Source organism: Ranitomeya variabilis, chromosome 1 (genome assembly GCF_051348905.1).
Source record: "Ranitomeya variabilis isolate aRanVar5 chromosome 1, aRanVar5.hap1, whole genome shotgun sequence".
Classification (NCBI taxonomy): Eukaryota; Metazoa; Chordata; class Amphibia; order Anura; family Dendrobatidae; genus Ranitomeya; species Ranitomeya variabilis.
The window spans coordinates 441,934,102-441,958,403 of record NC_135232.1 but is presented as its reverse complement, the minus strand read 5'-3'; the positions used below and the strand labels follow the sequence as shown (position 1 = coordinate 441,958,403).

Sequence of the window (24,302 nt, the reverse complement as noted above, 5' to 3'; positions counted from 1 at the left end):
AATCTACAATGTAACGTTACATGTTGTTTACAAACAAAAATAATGTAGCCTAAGATGCTTTTGGTTGAGTCACTATCCTCCCATATTTCCACCCAGCTAAGCTTGGCACTCCCACTTACCTTTGAGAATACTTTTAGAGAATACTTCCATTGTATAGAGACTTTTTCACACATCTATGTTTCCATGTAGGGACTGTGATGCATGGAGCGGCTGAGGGGCTTCTGACCCAAACCCAGCAGCCTCATAAATGCCTAAGAGGTTGTTGAGTTTGTGTCAAGAAACCCGCAGGTGGTCCATGCATCATGGTTCACTTGCCACTCTTTCCAGCTCTTTGGCTACAGTTTGCCCAGGTCTACTTTAGAATAAAAGCACAGAAAAAACTTGAGATCTGGCCGACATCCATGTGGAAGTTTAACTATAACAAGATGTAGACGAGCATACAGCTGATTTTTCAATTATCCAGAGGTACACTTTTTAAAGTATGCGGCTCTTGATGTTTTTTTTTTTTTTGTTCTGGCCAGGACGTCTATTTTCCTTAATGAGGCATTCCTCTACATGAGAAAGCCCCTCTAAGGCATTTTTCTTTGATGATTGAGTCTGGCCTTATTTGTCCAGAATACTCCGCTTCTTCATAAGAACATAGACCATAGACATTCTCTGAGAAAACAGTCTGGACAAGACATTAAGCAGATTTCGATATAGTGAAAATGATAAAATCCTACCGTACTCACTTTTCTTCTATACGTGGTGCAATTAATTTCTCCAAATGCTTCCCATGTTATATCACTTTTGTGAATGGTGAACATATCTATGAAATGTCCTTTTTTCTTTAGAATGCATATACAGCCACCGCGATCAATAGCACAAATTTCTGCACATCTGCAAAAGACGCCCTTGTTATCCTTGTGGAAAATGCTTTGAGAGTGGCTACCATCAACACGGTGGGAGATTTTGTACTCTTCCTTGGGAAGGTAACTGTACAGCATCCTTAGAAACTAGATGACTTTTTTCTCCTGAAATCCATGTTTTGTCTATATGTAGATGATTACGTGTGTAACTACTGCATCTACAGTAAATCTAGTATTACATATATTAAAAACAATGCAAAATTGAAGACATTACGGCAAACAATGAACACTTAAATGGGTTGTCCACTACTCGGACTGCCCCTTCTCAATTGATATATTCTTCTTTAAAAACAGCCTATACGCTGGCGCCTGGGCTCGCATGAGGACATTATGAACTGCGAGCGGTCAACAGCCACTTCATTCTCTTACTTTGGACAAAACTGACACCCAGATGGTAGTGAGAGCTGCTGCTCTCTGACTTCCACTGGTTGTCAGCTATGTCTGAAGGAAGTGAGAGTGAAGCAGCTGCTGATTGGATGCAAGTCTCACAAGGGTAACATAAAGTCACAGGAGCCTCTGAAGGTGCCAACGCTGGAGGACAGGGGGTTGCCACTGGAGGGTCGTACACAGAGTGTTTCTTTTATATGGGAATATAGGAATTGAGAAGTGCTTGTCCAATTAGTGGACAACACTTTTAAAGCGGTTAACCACCTTTTGTGGACATTTTTTATATAATGCATATTTTAGCAGCTAAAAATCATTTTTGCAATTGGGTTTCATTACAAATTTTGCGCCGTTTGACTTTGTAGACTCTGTGTAACAACCCTGCTGGCAGAACTGCATGGCCTCCCATCCCCCACCTGCATTACACTCAAACTCACTCACTTCTCTCTGCTGCCAGCTCCATGCTGTGTGCCTCATGTCTGCTGCTTGCTCTGTGCATGCTCTGTCTGTGTGCATAGGGGGCGGCGCCAGCAACTCCTGTGTCTTATTGAGACTCTGTGCACCTTGCTAAGGTGTTCCCGGCCAATTGCCATGTGCCTTCCTGTATTTAAGACTTCCCCACCCATTGTTGGAGGCCTGTGCAACTTACTCCCTCAGTCAGTTCTTAGCTGCTGAGGTGTCAGGCCCTGTCTTTGTTACTCTTGTGTCCGCCATCCAGAGGGGCGTTGTACCCTGGTCTGTGTCCTGTGTTTGCCATCCAGTGGGGCCTCGTACCCTGGCTTGTGTCCATGTCTGTGTCTTGTCCTGTTCCTGACTTTGTCTTAGCCTAGTCCTGTTCCTGTGTCCGTTTATATCCCTGCCTTGGTTTCCTTTCCCTGCTGTGCGTACTCTGTGTCTTGCTTTGCTCTGCTTTTGGCTCTGCTCTCTGCGACCTTGCTTTGCTCCTTGCTCTGCATTCTGTGACCTTGCTCTGCTCTCTGTGGTTTTGCTCTTGGCTCTGCACTGTGTCTTGCTCTGCACTCTGACTTTGCTCGTGTGCCAGCCGTGCCCGCTTGCCTGTCTATGTTCCGTTGCCCGGTGGGATCAGCAGCCACATAAAGACACCACCCTGGAGTGGTACCTGGTAGCTTCCTATTGCACAAGTCTGACCTCACCATCAGAGGCTCCAGCACACCTACGAAGCTACTTAGTTACCCCCCTTCCAGGGAAGTTTGGTCTGTGGTCCAGTGGGGCCACACCCCCGCACACCCACGCCAACGGGTCTGGGGGCGAGCTTGACAGTTTTTTTTCCATACAAATTCAACTGTACTGAGGTCTGTGGTCATAAATAAGCTGCGAAGCGCTGAAGAAAAATAAAGATAAGAATTAAGAAGCTCCCTTTCAGACAGAACGAGCTCATTGACGGATTCTGCATTTGTTATTCGGCAGCCTTCAATAGAAGTTGTACTGAGGATAAAGAATACAAATGGTGCAAATTTTTTATTGAAACCCGATTTGTAAAATTAATATTTAGCCCTAAATCCAAACCCCTTTAAATAATTTTACCCTGCATTGTAGCCATATTTAGTATATACCAATTATTGTGACTTTTAGTATAGGCTACTGGAGACTCTTATGCCACTAGGCCTACGTGTATCACACACATTAAATGTAGACATAAAAGCTGGCCATAATTGTTTTTTATGTGACTACTGTGATTCTACCCTTTCTATTACTGATCTTTTTTATCTCCATGAATTATACTTGGAGTTAATCATTAGCTACAAATACTATGATGATTGTAATAAGATTGTATATGGGTTACAAGATGCCAACATAGATGGCCTCTAAAGTATTTTTCAAACTATAAGATGCATCGGACCATAAGACGCACCTAGGCTTTAGGAGGAAACAATTTTTGAAACAAAAAATGTGGTAAAATATTTAATAACAAGTCTGATAACACTGTTATGGGGGAGATCTGCTGGAGGGCCACAGGTTGTGCAACACTCCTGTGTGGGGACAGCAGTTTTGCACAACCTGTGTGGCTCTGCAGCTGTTGCCAATGCAGTGGAATTTATAAAAAGGAGGCTCATAGAAATCGTGACGTCAGAAGCGGTCATCACGAATTGTATGAGTCACCTCCTTTAAATTTTGCACTAGCATCGCCCTTGCCATGTGTGGCGTTTGCGCACATTCATGTACTGGCGTTCCCCAGCAAAATAACGCTGGGGTGGCGCATGCTCAGTTAATCTCCGGTGGTCTTCAGCAAAATAGCGCTGGTGGCTGCGCATGCGCAGATTGGGTTCTCAGCTCAATGATGAGTGACTGCAAACTTTTCTGCATAGTCCTGAAAACCCTCTGTAAATGAAACATGTTGCTATTATTATCACATTATTTTTGCTAGATAAAATTTAATGGGAATGTATTGCTTTATTTTTAACTAGTAGAATACCCGCGGTTTGCTCTCGGAAAATATGTTAAATTGTTAGTTATGGTAGCTAAAATAACATTTCAGTGTCTACACTAAATTTTTTTTTCCACTTTAAATTTTTATTATTTTGGCATTTCACTAATTTGTTGTAACATTGATGTGAACAACAACCTTTTTTTTTTTTTTTTTTATTTCAACATTATGCGGTCATTTTCATAACGTTGATCCTTTTGTTCAGATGTTTCCATATTCCTTGCTTCAGCCTGCCTTATCCGATTCTTGTGAAGATGACATTCCCGTTGCTCTGATGTCTCAGCTGCCTTACATTTAGCCTGTTTCATCTGTTTCTTTTCAAGCCGCGAATCACGTCGCTCACTTGTCTCAGGTCTTTGACACAATTTTGCTTTCTTAGCTTTTGGATGAACTTGCCCAATAGATGGTCGTTTTTTAATTAACAGTCCTTAGTATTATGACCCTTTAGTATTCACCTGACACTGATAAGAGATGTAATAGGATGAATAGTAAATACAGAGCAGCCCTCACACAGTATTACTATGACCTGAAGGAGCTCACATCTCAGTAATGAAAACCGCCTCACAGGCAGACTTGTCTAGCTGCCCATAGCAACCAATCAGAGCTCAGCTTTCACTTTACCTCAGCAGCTTCAGTGATGAAAGCTCCCTGTATAGTAAGCAATAATGACAATCTTACTATGAGGCATTTTTCGCCTGACCAATATTGCTGCTCAGTAATGTTCGTCCGTGTGTGTAGGGTGCATCCATCTGAGTGTGTTTGCATGCGTGTGCGGTCCTTGTGTGTGTGTGTGTGTGGTGTGCATGTGGTATTTATGGGGTGGTGTTGTGGTATGTGTGGTCTGGTGTTTGTGTGGTGTGTTGTGGCATCTGTGTGGTGTTGTGCTTGAGGGTTGGTGTATGTGTGCTGTCTGTGTGATGTTTGGTGTTTGTGTGTGTGGTGGTGCGGCCCCTTTAGCAGCGACTCTTTGGTGCTGTCGCTAAAATTGTCAGTCACAACTGTTGTTTTCCCCTCAGCACTTTTACTTTCACCTTCACATTTCCCCATTATATGTATAGGGCTTAACTTCGGGGGCCCCAATCTCATGACAGGGGGATGCTAGCGAGATGTAACGTGCGCAGTATTCTGCTCCTGTGGGTGGAGAGGGGGCGTGCCATATTTCACCCAAATCGGGCGAGAACTGTGGATTTGTATAGAGCGGACTACTACAGATTTTGAGTTTTATATATATATAGATTTTTTTTTTCTTACTTACCTGTTTTTATTTTCTAATTGTAGATTTGTTTTGTTTCAGAATATCTGTAAATTGTTATGAGGGCATCCATTTTGCCTGAGCTGCTTTTAACAGAATTTAGAGATACTTTAAAGAAGTCACATGGTGTGATCTCAGCCAGGGGTGGACATATAGCCTGTGCAGCTGCACAGGGGCCCAGAGCGCAGGGGAGCCCTTTACATAATCATTTTTCAAAGTGACAGATTGTTATGCCTGGACCCCAATGGCTGCACCAAGTGGCCTGGGGCCCTTGGAAGTTACAGCGTTTGTACCAAGATGTGAAGTTATCCTCTATCCTTAGAGAGATAAATTCCCAATCTCTAAGGATCTATCTGTTTAGACCCCAATGATCCTGAGAACAAGGCTCTGAGATCCCCATTTGAATGGAACAGTGGTCAAACATTCACATATCCACTCCATTCATTCTCAGTGGGACTTTTGGAGATCACTGGTCATCTCCAGCAGGCAGGGAGCATATACACACTTCATGTACAGGGGCTCTTATGTAGACAAAGATCGTTGTATAGGTAGGGGGGAACTGAAATGGGCAGTGAGTCCTGGTGGATCCTGTGTTGTATACAAGAATTATTGCTTGTAACGAGAGTGAAATGGCTGCTCTACATGTTTCTGTAATACTGATTATATTGAAGAAATCCGCTTTGTTCTTCTGTAATCATCATTTTAAGTTTTCTGATTAGATTTCGGGGCACAGGGGGCCTGACTGTACACTGGGGTCTCCTTCTCTCTGTCTGTGATACCCCGGCCCCTCTGCCTGCCTCTGGTCTGTGACTGACAGGTCGCTGCTGAGATTTCACACAGAGGAGGCAGGTCATTCACAGACTGGAGACACGTGGAGAATAAACAGTTTACAGTCCGGCCCCTCTACACTGAAATCTAATTGGCAGAAAAATTCAAATAGTAATTAAAGAAGAACCAAAAAGGTTCTCTTTATTAGCCTTTGTGTCCAAGGGCTAATGTTTTTTATAAAAAAAAAATAAACCTTGATTGAGGTAATTTTATGATAAAACAATTCTCTTTTTATGTTTGTGTTTTGCAAGCAAGTTATCGTGTTTCCTGCAGTGCAAAGTTCAGTGTCTGGAAAGGCTTTGTATCTGATAGACATAATTCCAGCTGTGAACGTGTGAAATCTCCATCTAAGCTTCCCGCTGAGCAGTGATGCCATCACCAGCAATGCGTAGATCCAAGGACCAATAATTCCGTATACTTATCCTGAGTGCAAGAATGACCTCTAGATCAGTTCACCCATCCTGCAGCGATTGTCACTTGTCTCATAGTATTTGATCTTACATAGTTCCATAATATGCCCAAATAAGAGACCTGTAAATTGTGGAACTATACATTTTTACATACATGGTCATCCATAAAGTATAATGCACCCCCGTATTCGTCCATAAAGAAGAATGCACAACCATAGTCATCCATAAAGAAGAATGCACCACCATAGTCATCCATAAAGAAGAATGCACCCCCATAGTCAACCATAAAGAAGAATTTACCACCATAGTCATCCATAAAGAAGAATGCACCCCCATAGTCATCCATAAAGTAGAATGCACCCCCACAGGCATCCATAAAGTAGAATGTACCCCCACAGTCATCCATAAAGTAGAATGTACCCCCACAGTCATCCATGAAGTAGAATGCACCCCCACAGTCATCCATACAGTAGAATGCACCCCATAGTCATCCATAAAGTAGAATGCACCCCCTATAGTCATCCATAAAGTAGAATGCACCCCCACCACAGTCATGCATAAAGTAGAATGCACCCCCACAGTCATCCATACAGTAGAATGCACCCCATAGTCATCCATAAAGTAGAATGCACCCTATAGTATCCATAAAGTAGAATACACCCCCACAGTCATCCATGTACTAGTATGGCCACAGGTTGTTTTTTTTAACCCCTTCATGACCTTGCCGTTTTTTGCAATTCTGACCAGTGTCCCTTTATGAGGTAATAACTCAGGAACGCTTCAACGGATCCTAGCGATTCTGAGATTGTTTTTTCGTGACATATTGGGCTTCATGTTAGTGGTAAATTTAGGTCGATAATTTCTGAGTTTATTTGTGAAAAAAACGGAAATTTGGCAAAAATTTTGAAAATTTCGCAATTTTCACATTTTGAATTTTTATTCTGTTAAACCAGAGAGTTATGTGACACAAAATAGTTAATAAATAACATTTCCCACATGTCTACTTTACATCAGCACAATTTTGGAAACAAATTTTTTTTTTGCTAGGAAGTTATAAGGGTTAAAATTTGACCAGTGATTTCTCATTTTTACAACAAAATTTACAAAACCATTTTTTTTAGGGACCACCTCACATTTGAAGTCAGTTTGAGGGTTCTATATGGCTGAAAATACCCCAAAGTGACACCATTCTAAAAACTGCACCCCTCAAGGTGCTCAAAACCACATTCAAGAAGTTTATTAACCCTTCAGGTGTTTCACAGCAGCAGAAGCAACATGGAAGTAAAAAATGAACATTTAACTTTTTAGTCACAAAAATGATATTTTAGCGAAAAATTTTTTATTTTCCCAAGGGTAAAAGGAGAAACTGGACCACGGACGTTGTTGTCCAATTTGTCCTGAGTACGCTGATACCTCATATGTGGGGGTAAACCACTGTTTGGGCGCACGGCAGGGCTCGGAAGGGAAGGAGCGCCATTTGACTTTTTCAATGAAAAATTGGCTCCAATCTTTAGCGGACACCATGTCGCGTTTGGAGAGCCCCCGTGTGCCTAAACATTGGAGCTCCCCCACAAGTGACCCCATTTTGGAAACTAGACCCCCCAAGGAACTTATCTAGAAGCATAGTGAGCACTTTAAACCCCCAGGTGCTTCACAAATTGATCCGTAAAAATGAAAAAGTACTTTTTTTTCACAAAAAAATTATTTTAGCCTCAATTTTTTCATTTTCACATGGGCAACAGGATAAAATGGATCCTAAATTTTGTTGGGCAATTTCTCCTGAGTACACCAATACCTCACATGTGGGGGTAAACCACTGTTTGGGCACATGGTAAGGCTCGGAAGGGAAGGAGCGCCATTTGACTTTTTGAATGAAAAATTATCTCCATCGTTAGCGGACACCATGTCGCGTTTGGAAAGCCCCTGTGTGCCTAAACATTGGAGCTCCCCTACAAGTGACCCCATTTTGGAAACTAGACCCCCCAAGGAACTTATCTAGATGCATAGTGAGCACTTATAACCCCCAGGTACTTCACAGAAGTTTATAACGCAGAGCCGTGAAAATAAAAAAATAATTTTTCTTTCCTCAAAAATGATTTTTAGCCCAGAATTTTTTATTTTCCCAAGGGTAATAGGAGAAATTGGACCCCAAATGTTGTTGTCCAGTTTGTCCTGAGTACGATGATACCCCATATGTGGGGGTAAACCACTGTTTGGGCGCACGGCAGGGCTCGGAAGGGAAGGCACGCCATTTGGCTTTTTGAATGGAAAATTAGCTCCAATCATTAGCGGACACCATGTCGCGTTTGGAGAGCCCCTGTGTGCCTAAACATTGGAGCTCCCGCACAAGTGACCCCATTTTGGAAACTAGACCTCCCATGGAACTAATCTAGATGTGTGGTGAGCACTTTGAACCCCCAAGTGCTTCACAGAAGTTTATAACGCAGAGCCATGAAAATAAAAAATAATTTTTCTTTTCTCAAAAATGATTTTTTAGCCCACAATTTTTTATTTTCCCAAGGGTAATAGGAGAAATTGGACCCCAAAAGTTGTTTTCCAGTTTCTCCTGAGTACGATGATACCCCATATGTGGGGGTAAACCACTGTTTTGGCACACGTCGGGGTTCGGAAGGGAAGTAGTGACGTTTTGAAATGCAGACTTTGATGGAATGCTCTGCGGGCGTCAGGTTGCGTTTGCAGAGCCCCTGATGTGCCTAAACAGTAGGAACTCCCCACAATTGACTCCATTTTGGAAACTAGACCCCCAAGGGAACTTATCTAGATGTGTAGTGAGCACTTTGAACCCCCAAATGCTTCACAGAAGTTTATAACGCAGAGCCGTGAAAATAAAAAATGTGTTTCCTTTCCTCAAAAATATTTTTTTAGCCCAGAATTTTTTTATTTTTGCAAGAGTAACAGGAGAAATTGGACCCCAAAAGTTGTTGTCCAGTTTCTCCTGAGTACGCTGATACCCCATATGTGGGGGTAAACCACTGTTTTGGCACACGTCGGGGTTCGGAAGGGAAGTAGTGACGTTTTGAAATGCAGACTTTGATGGAATGCTCTGCGGGCATCAGGTTGCGTTTGCAGAGCCCCTGATGTGCCTAAACAGTAGGAACTCCCCACAAGTGACTCCATTTTGGAAACTAGACCCCCAAGGGAACTTATCTAGATGTGTGGTGAACACTTTGAACCCCCAAGTGCTTCACAGAAGTTTATAACGCAGAGCCGTGAAAATAATAAATGTGTTTCCTTTCCTCAAAAATATTTTTTTAGCCCAGAATTTTTTATTTTTGCAAGAGTAACAGGAGAAATTGGACCCCAAAAGTTGTTGTCCAGTTTCTCCTGAGTACGCTGATACCCCATATGTGGGGGTAAACCACTGTTTGGGTACATGCCGGGGCTCGGAAGGGAAGTAGTGACATTTGAAATGCAGACTTTGATGGAATGGTCTGCGGGCGTCACATTGCATTTGCAGAGCCCCTGATGTGCCTAAACAGTAGAAACACCCCACAAGTGACCCCATTTTGGAAACTAGACCCCCGAAGGAACTTATCTAGATGTGTGGTGAGCACTTTCAACCCCCAAGTGCTTCACAGAAGTTTATAACGCAGAGCCGTGAAAATATAAAATAATTGTTCTTTCCTCAAAAATTATGTTTTAGCAAGTAATTTTTTATTTTTGCAAGGGTAACAGGAGAAATTGGACCCCAACAGTTGTTGCCCAGTTTGTCCTGAGTACGCTGGTACCCCAAATGTGGGGGTAAACCACTGTTTGGGCGCACGTCGGGGCTTGGAAGGGCGGGAGCACCATTTGACTTTTTGAACGCAAGATTGGCTGGAATCAATGGTGGCGCCATGTTGCGTTTGGAGACCCCTGATGTGCCTAAACAGTGGAAACCCCTCAATTCTAACTTCAACACTAACCCCAACACACCCCTAATCCTAATCCCAACTGTAGCCATAACCCTAATCACAACCCTAACCCCAACACACCCCTAACCACAACCCTAACCGCAACACAACCGTAACCCTAATTCCTAACCCTAATCCCAACCGTAACCCTAATCCCAACCCTAACCACAACTGTAACCCCAACACACCCCTAACCCTATCCGTAACCCTAACCACAAGCCTATTCTTAACCCTATTTCCAACCCTAGCCCTAATTCCAACCCTAACCCTAAGGGTATGTGCCCACGTTGCGGATTCGTGTGAGATTTTTCCACACGATTTTTGAAAAATCTGCAGGTAAAAGGCACTGCGTTTTGCCTGCGGATTTACAGCAGATTTCCAGTGTTTTTTTGTGCGGATTTCACCTGCGGATTCCTATTGAGGAACAGGTGTAAAACGCTGCGGAATCCGCACAAAGAATTGACATGCTGCGGAAAATACAATGCAGCGTTTCTGCACGGAATTTTCCGCACCATGGGCACAGCAGATTTGGTTTTCCTTAGGTGTACATGGTACTGTAAACCTGATGAAAACTGCTTCGAATTCGCAGCGGCCAATCCGCTGCGGATCCGTGGCCAATCCGCTGCGGATCCGCGGCCAATCCGCTGCAGATCCGCGGCCAATCCGCTGCCGATCCGCTGCCGATCCACTGCGGATCCGCGGCCAATCCGCTGCAGATCCGCTGCCAATCCGCTGCAGATCCGCGGCCAATCCGCTGCGGATCCGCGGCCAATCCGCTGCCAATCCGCTGCAGATCCGCGGCCGATCCGCTGCGGATCCGCGGCCAATCCGCTGCGGATCCGCGGCCAATCCGCTGCGGATCCGCTCTGGATCCGCGGCCGATCCGCGGCGGATCCGCTGCCGATCCGCTCTGTGTGCACATGCCATAACCCTACCCCTAACCCTACCCGTAACCCTAACCCTACCCCTAACCCTACCCCTAGTTCTAACCCTAACCCTAGTGGAAAAAGAAAAAAAAATATTTTCTTTATTTTATTATTGTCCCTACCTATGGGGGTGATAAAGGGGGGGTTTTATTTATTATTTTTTTATTTTGATCGCTGTGGTAGAACCTACCACAGCGATCAAAATGTACCTGTAACGAATCTGCCAGCCTGCAGATTCGGCGGGCGTACTGAGCATGCGGCCCGCCATCTTGGAAGATGGCGGCGCCCAGGGAGAAGACGGACCGACTTCGGGAGGCTCGGTAAGTATGAGGGGGTGGTGGGGGGGTGGATCGGAGCACAGGGGGGGGGGATCGGAGGACGGGGGGAGCGGACAGGAGCACGGGGGAGCGGACAGGAGCACAGGGGAGCGAACAGGGGGACGGAGGGGGGTACCTGACAGAACGGAGGACTGGGGAGGAGATCGGGGGCGGTGGGGGGGGCCAAGTACATGATTTCCAGCCATGGCCGATGCTATTGCAGCATCGGCCATGGCTGGATTGCAATATTTCACCATTTTCATAGGTGAAATATTGCAAATTGCTCTGATTGGCTGTTGCACTTTCAACAGCCAATCAGAGCGATCGTAGCCACGTGGGGGCAAAGCCACCCCCCCTAGGCTGAAGTACAACTCCCCCTCTCCCTGCAGATCGGGTAAAATAGGAATTAACCCTTTCACCCGATCTGCAGGGATGCGATCATTCCATGACGCCGCATAGGCGTCATGGGTCGGGAAGGGGTTAAATACTCCTCTTTCATTTTCTCCCCTCCATCTCATGTCCTCTTGTGAAGCTCACTACTGACTTCGGAGTGTGACAGGAGCATGTGACGTCACTGCCATACACCCCGTCATCAGCTGCTGGCTTCACCCTGTCATCAGCTGCTGGCCTCTGATTAACCGGCAGCGTGTATTGTGGCACACGGACCCGATGTGTCTGTACACTGCAATACATTTCAACTAGATGTGCATCTGAGCACATACATCAAGTTGAAGTTTCTGCTGGAGCTGAGAGCAGCTGTCAGACTAAGAACTTCATCCTGTGTCCAGATATTACCATTTCATACTTCTTATGGTCCCTCACGGCTGGTATTTATTTCCTCTTGGAACATTCACCAAGTTGCAGCTTTCAGTAGAATCATTACGCCTTAAAGAGAACCCATTACAGGATTGTGCTCAGTAACCTACAGACACTGTCAGGTCGGCGTCATTATACTGATTACAATGATACCTGGGTGATGATATCCGTCTTGTGGTTGTTGTGTAATCTTTATTTGCAGTGTTCAGTTAATGAGATTCTCGTGCTGTGGGACTGGTCTATGAGATGGGGTCTTCATGTGGTGCTCTGCTTACATATTCATCTGTATGGCTTATGACAGGTCACTGATCCCTCACTGACCTGCCCCCTATTTTACATACTGCATATATTATTGTTTGGGGGGAAAAAATTACATTCATCATGTATGTGCGGGCACTGTAGTATGATCAGATCTATAATATCCATATTTTCATTTTATTTAGGAATATAAATTTCTTGAGAGAAGGAGAAAATTTTTTCCTCAAAATGGCGCCGGTCGCGCCTGCACAGTAGCACAGTTCGGAACACAATAGATGCTACTATGCAGGCGCCACTTTCTAGAGGGAAAAAAAATTGTCTCCGCCAAGAAGGCGCCGGCTGCATCTGCACAGTAGCATCTATCGGCCATCAGTCTGTCAGAAAAAGGCATCTTGTACATACATATAAGGAGGTGCCGCGCTTTTCTAGACTGCCACCATCACAAGAAATAGTCCAGTTGTCACGTTCTGGCTCATTCACTATTAACCGTGTCTGATCTGTATATTTGGGAGTCATTGGCTGAAAAAGGCATTGTGACAAAAACTCTTTCTCTGATAAATGATGTTGTCGTCTTCGAAGACTGAAACAAAGGAAAGGCATTTTCTGTTTTTCTTTGCACGGTGCATGAATCACAAATGATCAGTAAACCAGTCTGCCATGAACTGACACTGACATTTGTCAAATGGTCCACTGTTCCCTTTTTAAGAAGCGAGTTGATAAATGAGATAGCCTTAGTAGTAAATCAATGTGATATTGGCCAAGTGTGTATGTATTTCCATATTCCCAATGCTCACATTCAGAACCCAGCGGCGGTAAAATGCATTAATTGAAGCAAATATGTCATTTGTTGAGGCAGATTTCATTATATTTGTGCCCTTTGCTGGTGACTTTTAATGCACCTTTATGTATTTTAAAGGTCACAAAACCTCTTTCTGCAGTTATTTTCTAAGCGGAATAAAATAACATTTTTATATTTGACCTTTTTTGCCTTCAAATTTTGGTTCCAGACAGATATGTGCAGTCAAACAGTCGGTGGCGCAGCATAGCATTGTCATGTGGTTGTATCAGAATACTTAGAGCTACTATTCAGAACTATACTAAGTGGTGCACATGAATAATGGAAGGTTACTTCTGGAATCACCCGCCATGTGGCTAATCTGCCTGGTAACCTTTTTCTTCTTTCTTCTGGCTGTAGATATTGATTGTGAGTGCCACTGGCCTGGCGGGCATTCTGCTGCTCAACTACCAGAGAGACTACACAGTATGGGTATTGCCGCTCATTATTGTCTGCCTGTTCGCCTTTCTGGTCGCACACTGCTTCCTCTCCATCTATGAAATGGTGGTAGACGTCTTGTTCTTGTGTTTTGCTATTGACACAAAATACAATGATGGCAGTCCAGGGAAAGAATTCTTCATGGACAAGGTTCTAATGGTAAGTTTTTACTGCTTTGCAGCACACATGGCTTTAAGAACAATTGTATAGTGATTAAGGTCCTTTCATAATATTTTATACAGGTTGAAGTTCATAGTTGCTGCTCAGATGTTGGATCTGTATATGATTTGTATTGGGGTCAATTGTTGCAATATATGCATAGGAGACAGAGATTAATGATACTAGCGGTAGTGAATTTAGATTAGTGACACCACTCCAGCAGTAAAATAAAAAAAATGCTGGAGTGGTGCTTTAAGAATCAACTTTTATTTAATATGCAAATAAGGGCACTTGTGTGCACTGTCGCACCCTCCTATTTGCATATTAAATCCACCACCTTCCGATGATCAACATGTCACTGACGCGGAGAACGAATACTGTAATACTAATAATTTACATGTCTGCGCACTCTGTGGCTTTGGGTGCGCATTGACGCCTGGTTCCTGCCAGTTTGAGGCCACCGCTGGCTGCGGTCGGAAATGTAGTAAATAGCCTCAGTGATGAGGAGAGGGCAGTCTGACATGGGGCTGCTGTCTGCTCACATAAGCCATCAGATTGCGCCTGCAGCCACATTGTTTGCATGCTTGCACTAACATGGTGAGCACTCCGCTACGTTCATACATACAGCGTTAGTACACAGACCTGTGAAATGATTTGACTTTACTGTACACTGCTCAAAAAAATGAAGGGAACACTTAAACACCACAATGTATTCCAAGTCAATCACACTTCTGTGAAATCAACCTGTCCAGTTATGAAGCAACACCGATTGTGAATCAATTTCTCCTGCTGTTGTGCAAGTGGAACAGACAACAGGTAGAAATGATAAAGGAGTGGTTCTGCAGGTGGTGACCACAGAACATTCCTCTGTTCTTATCCTTTTTGGCTGCTGTTTTGGTCACTTTTGCATTTTGTTATTGGGCTCATCCCTAGCGGTACAGTGGCATGAAGCCGTGTCTACAACCCACAGAAGTTGCCCAGGTAGTGCAGCTCATCCAGGATGGCACATCAGTGCAAGCTGTGGCAAGAACGGTAGCTGTGTCTGTCCGCACAGTGTCCGTAGCATGAAGCAGATACCAGGAGACAGGCCAGTACACCAGGAGACGTGAAAGGGGCTGTAGGAAGGCATCAACCCAGTAGAAGGACGGATACCTCCTCCTGTGTACAAGGAAGAACGGGAGGAGCAGTGCCAGAGCCCTGCACAATTTACCTCCTGCAGGCCACTAACATCCATATGTCTACTCAAACTGTTAGAAACAGACCTCCATGAGGGTGGTATGAGGACCCGATGTCCACAATTTGGTCTGGGGCTTACAGCCCAACACGGTGCAGGGAGATTGGTATTTGCCAGAGAACGCCAATATTGGCAGATTTGACATTGGTGCCCTGTGATCTTCTTGGATGAAAGCAAGTTCAGACTGAGCACATATGACAGAGTTAGGAGACACCATGGAGAATGTTCTGCCTGCAACATCCTCCAGCATGATCGATTTTGCAGTGGGTCCGTAATGGTGTGGGGAGGCATTTCTTTGGAGGGCCGCACAGCCCTCCATGTGCTAGCCTGAGGAGGTACCCTGACTGCCATTAGGTACCGGTTTAAAATCCTTAGACCCATTGTGAGACCATAAGCAGGTGCAGTGGGCCCTGGTTTCCTTCAAATGCATGACAATGCTAGGCCTTATGTGGCTGAAGTGTGTCAGCAGTTCCTGCATGATGAAGGCATTGTTGCTATGGACTGGCCTGCCTGTTCCCCAGACCTGAATCCAGTCAAGCACATCTGGGACATCATGTCTCGTTCCATCCACCAACGCCACGTTGCACCACAGACTGTCCAGGAGTTGACTAATGCTTTAATCCAGGTCTGGGAGGAGATCCCTCAGGAGAACATCTGCCTCCTCATCAGGTGCATTCCCAGGCGTTGTAGGGAGGTCGTGGAGGCCACACTCACTACTGAGCATCATTTCCTTGTCTTCAGGCAGCATTTCCACTGAAGTTGGATCAGCCTGTAATTTGATTTTCCACTTTGATTTTGAGTATCATTCCAAATCCAGACCTCCGTGGGATTTAATTTTGATTTACGTTGATCATTTTTGTGTTTTATTGTTCTCAACGCATTCCACTATGGAATAAAGATTTGCAACTGGAATGTATACCATTCAGTGATATCTAGGATGTGGGATTTTAGTCTTCCCTTTTTTTTTTTTTTTTTTTTGAGCATTGTATATAATTTAGCATTTATTCCAATTTGCTTCGCTCCATCTTGCCATTTCTGATATTCTTTTTCACTGTAATGGTAATGAGCAATGTGTCTTTACAGGAATTTGTGGAAAACAGTAGAAGAGCAATGAAAGAATCAGGTGGTGGAGCAGAGAGCAGGGAACTTAAACCGATGGTAGGTGCAGGCAAGGAGATGACTATGCTCCAAGAGTTTCACTTTTCCTTCCTGCCACTGTCTCTCTTCACTGACTGGGCTTCATCTGGTGACTTATTTGTTGTCTGCGTCACACAAGATGTTCTTCTTTTTCTGCTCATCTGCCTTCCCATCAGCTGGCTGGCAGAGTGTATATCGCAGCTGAGACCATCCCCTGTAAAGGCAAGCTGAAAGAAATTGTTATTGCCTCTTCTCTGTGAGAGGACTTGTAGGTTAATAGTGTGTATCCTCTTATAAAGGTAACATTTGCATTTTTCCATTATGATAATGGGTATGGCCATGTCTATGGAACAGTGAAGGACACGTTTGTCCAGATGTTTCTTAAGATTGGCTTATTGCCAATGCTTTGGCTGAAAAATGTGAGACATGCTGGCTACCAAATGTTAATGGACAGGTCCTGTTTCGCTTGCAACAGCAAATTGGGAGGGTGGCAGGATTGGGCATGTAGGACTTTAACATAACATGTCTAATAATTTTTTCCATGTGGAAAATAAGTGTCTTCACACTGAAAATACATGAATGCTTGACATCTAAATTTGTGGTTACCTTTTGTTGTTTATTTTATATAGCGCCATTAATACCACAGCGCTTTACAGACATTATCATCACTGTCCCCATTGGAGCTCACAATCTAACTTCCCTATCAGTATGTCTTAGGATTGTGGGAGAAAACCAGAGTACCCGGAAGATACCCACACAAACACGGGAAAAACATTCAAAGTCCTTGCAGATGTTGTCTTTGATGGGATCAGTATTTTAATAATCTAACCTATTTTATTCTTGCACTATTTTCTAGCTGTACATTTTCTTTCGGCTTGTCAAATCCATAACATAATGTACACTGGCTTGCTTCTGTGTTATGTTTGTAACCAATTTTAATATATTTTGCAAAAGTTTTACTAACATCAATTCTGGATAGACATGTATTTCTGTTGACCTGTAAAGCTGTGTTCATGCTAAAGGGCTTCACACCAGTAGGCTAAATTCACACGAGCGTGTAAAAAATCTGAATGAAACTCTGATGATTTTTTTTTTCTTCCATTTGTCATCCACATGCAATCCATTTTTATACATCAACAGTTATTAAAAAATATACAAGACTAAATACAGTTTCCTATGTTAAAGAATTGCAATGTATTCATAAAAATCTGATGTCATATTACGGCTATGTAAGGAATCAGATTTTTTTTTTCCTGCACAGAACAGACTTGAATGGGCAAACTTCCTCCAACACATAGAAGAAACTAGTGCGTGCTGCCATATTTTTTTTTTCATAGCAGTAGTCTGCTACACTATTCTACCTTGTAAAAAAGAAAAAAAAAAAAAAAATGAAGTCCATAAAAAAAAATTAAAATGTCCTTCATTGTTTTTGAAATTTACATAGTAATTCAATAAAAACGAAAGTCAAACATTACTGTAAACTGAGCCTAAACTTTAGTGGTGCACGTCCATATACACTAATGCCAAATAAAATGTTAGTGTCTGTATGTTATTTGTCAGGATCTGGTATGTGTGAATTGCTTATGACTTTGTTAAAATGAGCAGCTTTCATTATGTTAACATGCTATATTCCCAAAGAGAAATAATTCCGATATTCAGTTGACTGTTTTGTGTTGTGACCATGAATGTCTTCTTGGCTTCCACTATGTGAGTTCTTCTTAGCTCACTCTGATAATTTGTTTAATATGGCTCGCTCAACAGTAATGAATGTAAAGCATTATCTACAATGTGAAAGTCAAGCTAGTTTTTGTACAGTTTATGGGAAGTTCCACTTAGAAGTGCAAAAACGATTAATGTAGTCATCTGGATATTGATGGACGAACCCCTGGATGTCCAGGTTCGGCCGAACAGTTAAAATAAAAAAAAGTTTGGTTCAAGTACCTGAACAGTACCCTAACCCAGCCCCATTCACATGAATGGGGGGCCCGAACATCCAATATTTGACAAGCTGTCATGTAAGTGTTTACCTACGGTCATAGACATTGGCTGATGGTACTGTTACTCCTATCAGCCTACGCCTGCTTGCACTAATAAAAGCAAGAGCAGGTGGCGGCTGATGGGAGTATTCAGCCGGCGCTATAAACAATTTAAAAAAATGGTGTGGGTTTTTGATAACCAGCCACCCAAAACACACAGCTGGGGGCTGCAACATTCAGCTGTCAGCTTTAGCAAGGCTGGTTGTCAAAAATAGAGGGGTCCCACGCTTTTTTAAATTTAAATAAATCATTTTAAAAAAAACCTACGTGGGGTTCCCCTCATCTTTGACAACCAGCTAAGCTAAAGCGGACAGTTGAGAGCTGGTACTCTGCTAGTAAGGGGCCATGGATATAGGCCCCCAAAACACACTTTTACTTTTTTATTTAATAATAAAAAACACAGTTATACTTAACCTAGTGCCTATTTGATTGAAGCCACGGTCTCATGTAAAAAAAACAAAAATAAGAACAACCATATGCCTCAGCTGTCCGACGTTCTGTCCCACGCCGTAATCCATGTCTGGGATAAATTGTTTTCATCCTGGACGGTGCCAAGACGCGGTCGTCCAGACTGAAAACCACAGAAGAATGAGCTACTGTGAGCTCAGCCTTAGTGATTATCGATGACATCATTGAGGTTACCACAGGTCACTGAGGCTGTGTTCCCAGCCAGGCCAATGAACTGTGGTGACCTCAGTGAGAGCACTGCTCGCACCATAAAAAAAAATTACCTCGATGACATCACCGCTAGCAACTGACGCTGATCTTGCAGTAGCTCATTCTCCCATGGTTTTAAGCCTGGACGGTCGCATCATGGCACCGTCCGGGTTGAAAAATATTTATCCCAGACATGGATTACGGCTTGGGACAGAGCCTCGGACAGCAGAGGGATATGGTAGTTTTTTTATTTTTTATTTTTTTTTTACAGGAGACCATGGCTTCAATAGAATGGGCGCTAGTTGTGTACAACTGTGTTTTGTTATTTTTACATAAAAGTGAGTGTTTTTTTTATTTCAAATCAATAATGGTCTTTATTCTGACAGTGTGTTTATTTACACATATAACTAGACTCCTCTGAATTACTAAGCCATGGGCTTGATGTCACCTGACAATTCAAAGGTGATGTGAACCCCACTTGCCACTGCCGTTGAGCAAATGGGAAGAGCCGGGTAAAGCGCCAGAACAATCGCATCTAATGCGCCTTTTCTGGGGCAGCTGCATGCTGCTATTTTTAGGCTGGGTGGGGCAGTATCCACGGCTCCATACCAACCCTCAACTGTCTGGTGTACCTTGGCTGCTTGTCAAAAATGGAGGGACCTCATGCCTTTTTTTTTTTTTAAATATCTAAATAAGTTAATAAAAACTGCATGGGACCCCTCTATTCTTGATAATCAGCCTTGCTAAAGCTGACAGCTGAAGGTTGCAGAGTGCAGCTGGCTGTTTTGCCTGGCTGCTTATCAAAAATGCAGGGGAAACCACACCATTTTTTTTTTATTAGGGGGCAGGTGCCGGCATATTCTGATGGGATTAGTAGTCCCAACATCCAACGCTTGTGACTGTAGGTAAACTTTTTACCTCCTGTCACAGCTGCGAGCTTACTCTGTCATCTGACAGCGAGAAAGCCCCTGTGCTCTGACCAGTGGTAATGATCTTGCTGCCAATCAAAGCTGCTGATGTTTCTCTTGCTGTCATGTAGATGAGTGAGAAACACTCGGTGTTTGGGGTGCCAAATCCAAACAATAACACAGACTTCCTGGTGAAGTCCATGTTCAGAGTTCATGCTGTTCAGGTTCGCCCATCTTCACTCCTGGACAATGTAGAGAGTTGTTATTATTATTTATTTTTAGATCGCCATTCTACATTACAGAATGCTGTAGATATGCCCCTAATGGCGGTGGCCACAGCTTATATACGAAAAAGTAGGTGACAGATTCCCTTTAATCATTGAAGTGTATTTGCCCGCAAAATTTCTCTGATCTGGAGTTACCTGTTAGTCTTATGCTAGCGCACAACTGAATACTGTTTTGACATGAAACTACTGAGAAGTGCAAATTGTCCGATAACATAAGGTTTTTAGTACAAACATATGTAGCTTGTTGGGAGAGTGATACTAATACACACATATTGAATCAGACTGGACTGCAGCATCAGACATGGCCCATAGACAAGACTGGCTGTTTCTAGAAGACCTTTTTTCAAACTCCATCTATCTCTTTGGTCTATGAATCTGTGTCATTAGCACATTATCAGAAGTTGGTACATGAAATACTCTAAATGTCACTAATCTCAACCTCACGTTTTTTTGCAGGTTACACCAAAACTTAGCAAAAACTTGGACATTGGCCACAATTCGTCAAGACCGGCGATTATTATTTTTTTTTTCTCTCCAATCTTGATAAAGTGGCATGTTTGAGTCAGATGTCATGCCTTGCCACAAATCTTACTCAGGCTTTAACTGGAGTAAAATTTCTGGTATAAGGAACACCACAGCTCATAAATTAAACAAGCTATGATGTTGCACCCCCTTCCTGTCTCTGTTTTCCCATTTTGGCATAGTTTGTAAAAGCTAATGTGAAAGCACCCAATACCTCAAAATTTTCAAATCAATGTATGCCAGACTTCAGCCGAAATTGCTTTGATGAGTTGGGGCCTAGTCTTTAGCACTTGTGCAGAATGAGGCATCAGGAACACAGAAGTTAGAGACTTTTTTTTTTCTTGTGCTCAAATCAGTTGTACATGTGAGTGCATAAAACGTATATCATATTATGGAAAAATTGTCTCTAGTCCCATTTTCCTAATAGAAGGCTCTCAAATTGTGACAAAAATCCATCTTCTCTACTATAGTCCAGTCAAGAGAGGGAGAGGTCACTGCTGCAGTTTCTTTAGTTGTATGCAAAAGTCGATTCTGGGAGAAGGGAGGACTAGCAGCAGGGGGAGACGTGACTGGTCAGTGGATACTTCTGACTAAGACACCACAATGTGAAGAGCCTGGCAACTATTATATTTATATGGGCTTTTTTCTCTTATGTACGGTACTTTATAGTGGCATTTACAGGGTCTCATAGTTGATAACGTATAAGAACACAATCCTTTGAGTCACATTTTTCCATTTCCAATATCCTATCCAAAAATAAATCTGAAGTCCCCGTATCCCCGTTTCATCTTTACTTGTAAAGAATACATTTTTCCATTAGTTCATAGGTTTTAGTAACTGGTTGTCAGCATTCCAAGCTTACCAATGTGTCTGGATTTGGCATGTCAAGCATGCTAAGATGAGGAGAGTTTTAAGCCGCAATGCTCCTCCGGGAAATAATTATTTCCTGGAGGAGCATTGCGGCTTAAAAGTCTCATCTCGGCATGCTTGACATGTCACTCTCCGCAAGGAGAAATGTTATCCCTTGGTTCCCGGTCAGATGCCTCTCACGCAGCCAAAATCTTCTACTTTGCACTAAATTGGGGGGCAGTACCCCGAAACAATGTCTGCAAATTGAGATTCTGGTTTTGGCTTTTAGTGTTCTAGTCCTCTTCGTCTCTGAAGAGACAATTTGGATTTTGCATGTCATGTATGTGACAGTTTTCCTTATTTTCTACTTGCTAGACATGTTCTGATTATATCTGTGGATTGCTGTGTGTTGTGTTCTCCACGCTGATTTGCATCTAAGATCACCCTTATATGACTTTGTTTTCTAGGCTTCGGGAACAAGTTCAGCTTGAATCTAGCCAAGCAATATCGGACCCCATTGACATTCCAAAACTAACACAAGCAGCCAAAATAGAAGCAGGGTTGTTAGCTCTCCTGTTTACATGTATCATTTGCTTCATGTACCTGCCAGCAGCGTTGTCGCCATACATTCCTTTGTGCTCCTAGTGCAGCGTATGAAAAAGGCCAATCTACTAAACTTGAATGGAGACCATATTTCCAAACGAAAGTAGATCTTTCCCCTCTTTTTATTTTGAGTCAGGTTTGATGCTTTAATGCACAAGAGGCAATCTTTACATCGGCTCCTATGCTTCTGTGTTTTTTAATACAATATCAATGTAATACAGGAAGTCATAGGGTTACTATTCTTTTTTTCCTTTTTTATACTGTTGTTTTAACATATTGTGACACTTCATGGACCTGATGAGGGAATAAATGCAGATATATATTTTTCATATTTTTGTTGCTTCAACTATTTCCATCCCTCGCGCTGACATTTCTGTACACTTCTGCAATTTGCACTAAATGTAACCTTAGTCTTGATAACTATGGTACAGGTTGACATGGCGTCTTTGAAAAGTGTAGACTCGGCAGTCTAAGAGGATAGGGGCTTTGCAGCAAGAATTATACTCTGCTTGTTTCTTCTATGTACAAAAGACAAAGATCTACTTCAAGGTCTCCAATTTTGAAAGTGAGTTGCCTGCTGTTTTTGCTGTTTACTTTCTGCTCTTACAATTACTGTACGTGTCCTGGTTTATTGATTTCATTCTAGTACTGCTATTCACAGCAGAGCTCAGGTTATTTCATTACGGTTGTCACCTTCCCAGACAACTGGTTTGCTGGTGAGTGTCTATGCAGAAACATTTATGCCATCACAAGAGGTGTAAAACAACTTGCGTACACAGTTTTGTGGCATCTGTAATAATGTTCTCGCTCCGGAAGAACGGACAGCAACTTCATAACATGGCGTTATCAAGGGGGATACATTCTCACGCTGAACAGGGCTCATTTAGCAATACTTCTTGGTGGCAGTTCTCTCTTACTGTAAAAATACTGAATTTGAGACTATATCGCCAATCGATGGCATTTGTTTTATTAATGGTCAATGGCCTGTTTCTTTTGAGTGGTCTGTAAAAGCTTTAAAAGAAATGGCCTTTAAATGTTTCTATATTTATAATGTTGGAGGAGTCTGTAAGTCTTACTTTTGCTGGATTTCTGTAGTTCTCTCAAAAAAGGGGGAAGAATCACTGCTGAAAATGATGAATCAATCCGGAGCCCAAGGGGTGTGATGTTTATTTTCTGTTCAGGATACTTCATCTTTGACGGTGGCATTTATTTTGGAAAATATACATTTGAATATGTCTTTTCTTTAAGATGTCTTGTTTTTAATGACTTTTGTAGGAAAAAAATAAATAAATAAAAATGCTTTAACTGTCTTCATTTTTCTGCTGCATAGAATTAATTTTATTTAATAAAAATTCTGTGTTTTCAGGTGTTCATGAATAAGGTGAAAGAAGTAGCACTGGTTTGGTTAAATATTGAATTGAGGCTAACCAAATACACACACGCAGGTTTTGTCCATATTGGGATTCTCTCCTGGAATTGTAGTGGAGTGGCCGCCGGAGAGAGTGCTGTGTGCCCTCATTCACCTATACAAGTGTGCCTATTCCCAAGGATTCTCTTTAGACAGGGCTGGCACTGAGCAGAGGAAGGTGGCCACATGCAAAAACCAGTGGGTGGAATGGTGCATTGAGCTGCTGCACTGAACATCCTAATTTCTTTATTTGATGAAGAATGTTTTCTACACAGTTGAATCAACAATTATGTAGTTGGCTCAAATTTATTAAAGTTTAAAAGTGTGGATTCTATGGAGGCTGAGTTGAATTACCTTTATGGTTCTTTGGTCTGATGAGACTTTTAATTATTGAATTCAGATTTTTCATTCAGTTGGTATATGAAATAAGGCACCTAGCCACGCAGTCAGTGTTTAGTAACATTTATAGAAGAATGGGTCGTTCTAAAGAGCTCACTGCATTTGAGCATGGTCTTGTAATGGGATGTCACTGCTGCAACATGTCAGTTTGTAAAATTTCTTTCCTCTTAAATACTCCCATGATCAACACTGAGTGGTGGTTTTAAAGGAGTTTCTCAATGTATTTATTTTTTTATTATCCACAGAGGTAGTGCATAACAAATTGAGCAGATACTCGCCCTCCCTGTGTCCAGCTGTCACAATTCGACTGGCAAGTGACCTGGGACCAGGGCCACCTTTCCTGGCCCTATCACCAGGGGACGCCCTAGCTC

The 24,302-nt window shown here is 42.8% G+C and overlaps 1 protein-coding gene across 1 annotated transcript in view; it reads left to right on the top strand.

Annotated features, from left to right (window-relative positions):
• The window catches only part of SLC44A1 (solute carrier family 44 member 1), a 153,257-nt gene extending 129,823 nt beyond the window's left edge, over positions 1 to 23,434 (top strand). Inside the window, exons 13-16 of the mRNA XM_077249395.1 lie at positions 834 to 971; positions 13,655 to 13,891; positions 16,209 to 16,283; positions 21,989 to 23,434. Of these exons, the coding sequence (XP_077105510.1) occupies positions 834 to 971; positions 13,655 to 13,891; positions 16,209 to 16,283; positions 21,989 to 22,012 (474 nt within the window). The 3' untranslated portion in view covers positions 22,013 to 23,434. The remainder of the gene's footprint in view (positions 1 to 833; positions 972 to 13,654; positions 13,892 to 16,208; positions 16,284 to 21,988) is intronic.
• The last annotated feature ends 868 nt before the right edge of the window (positions 23,435 to 24,302 follow it).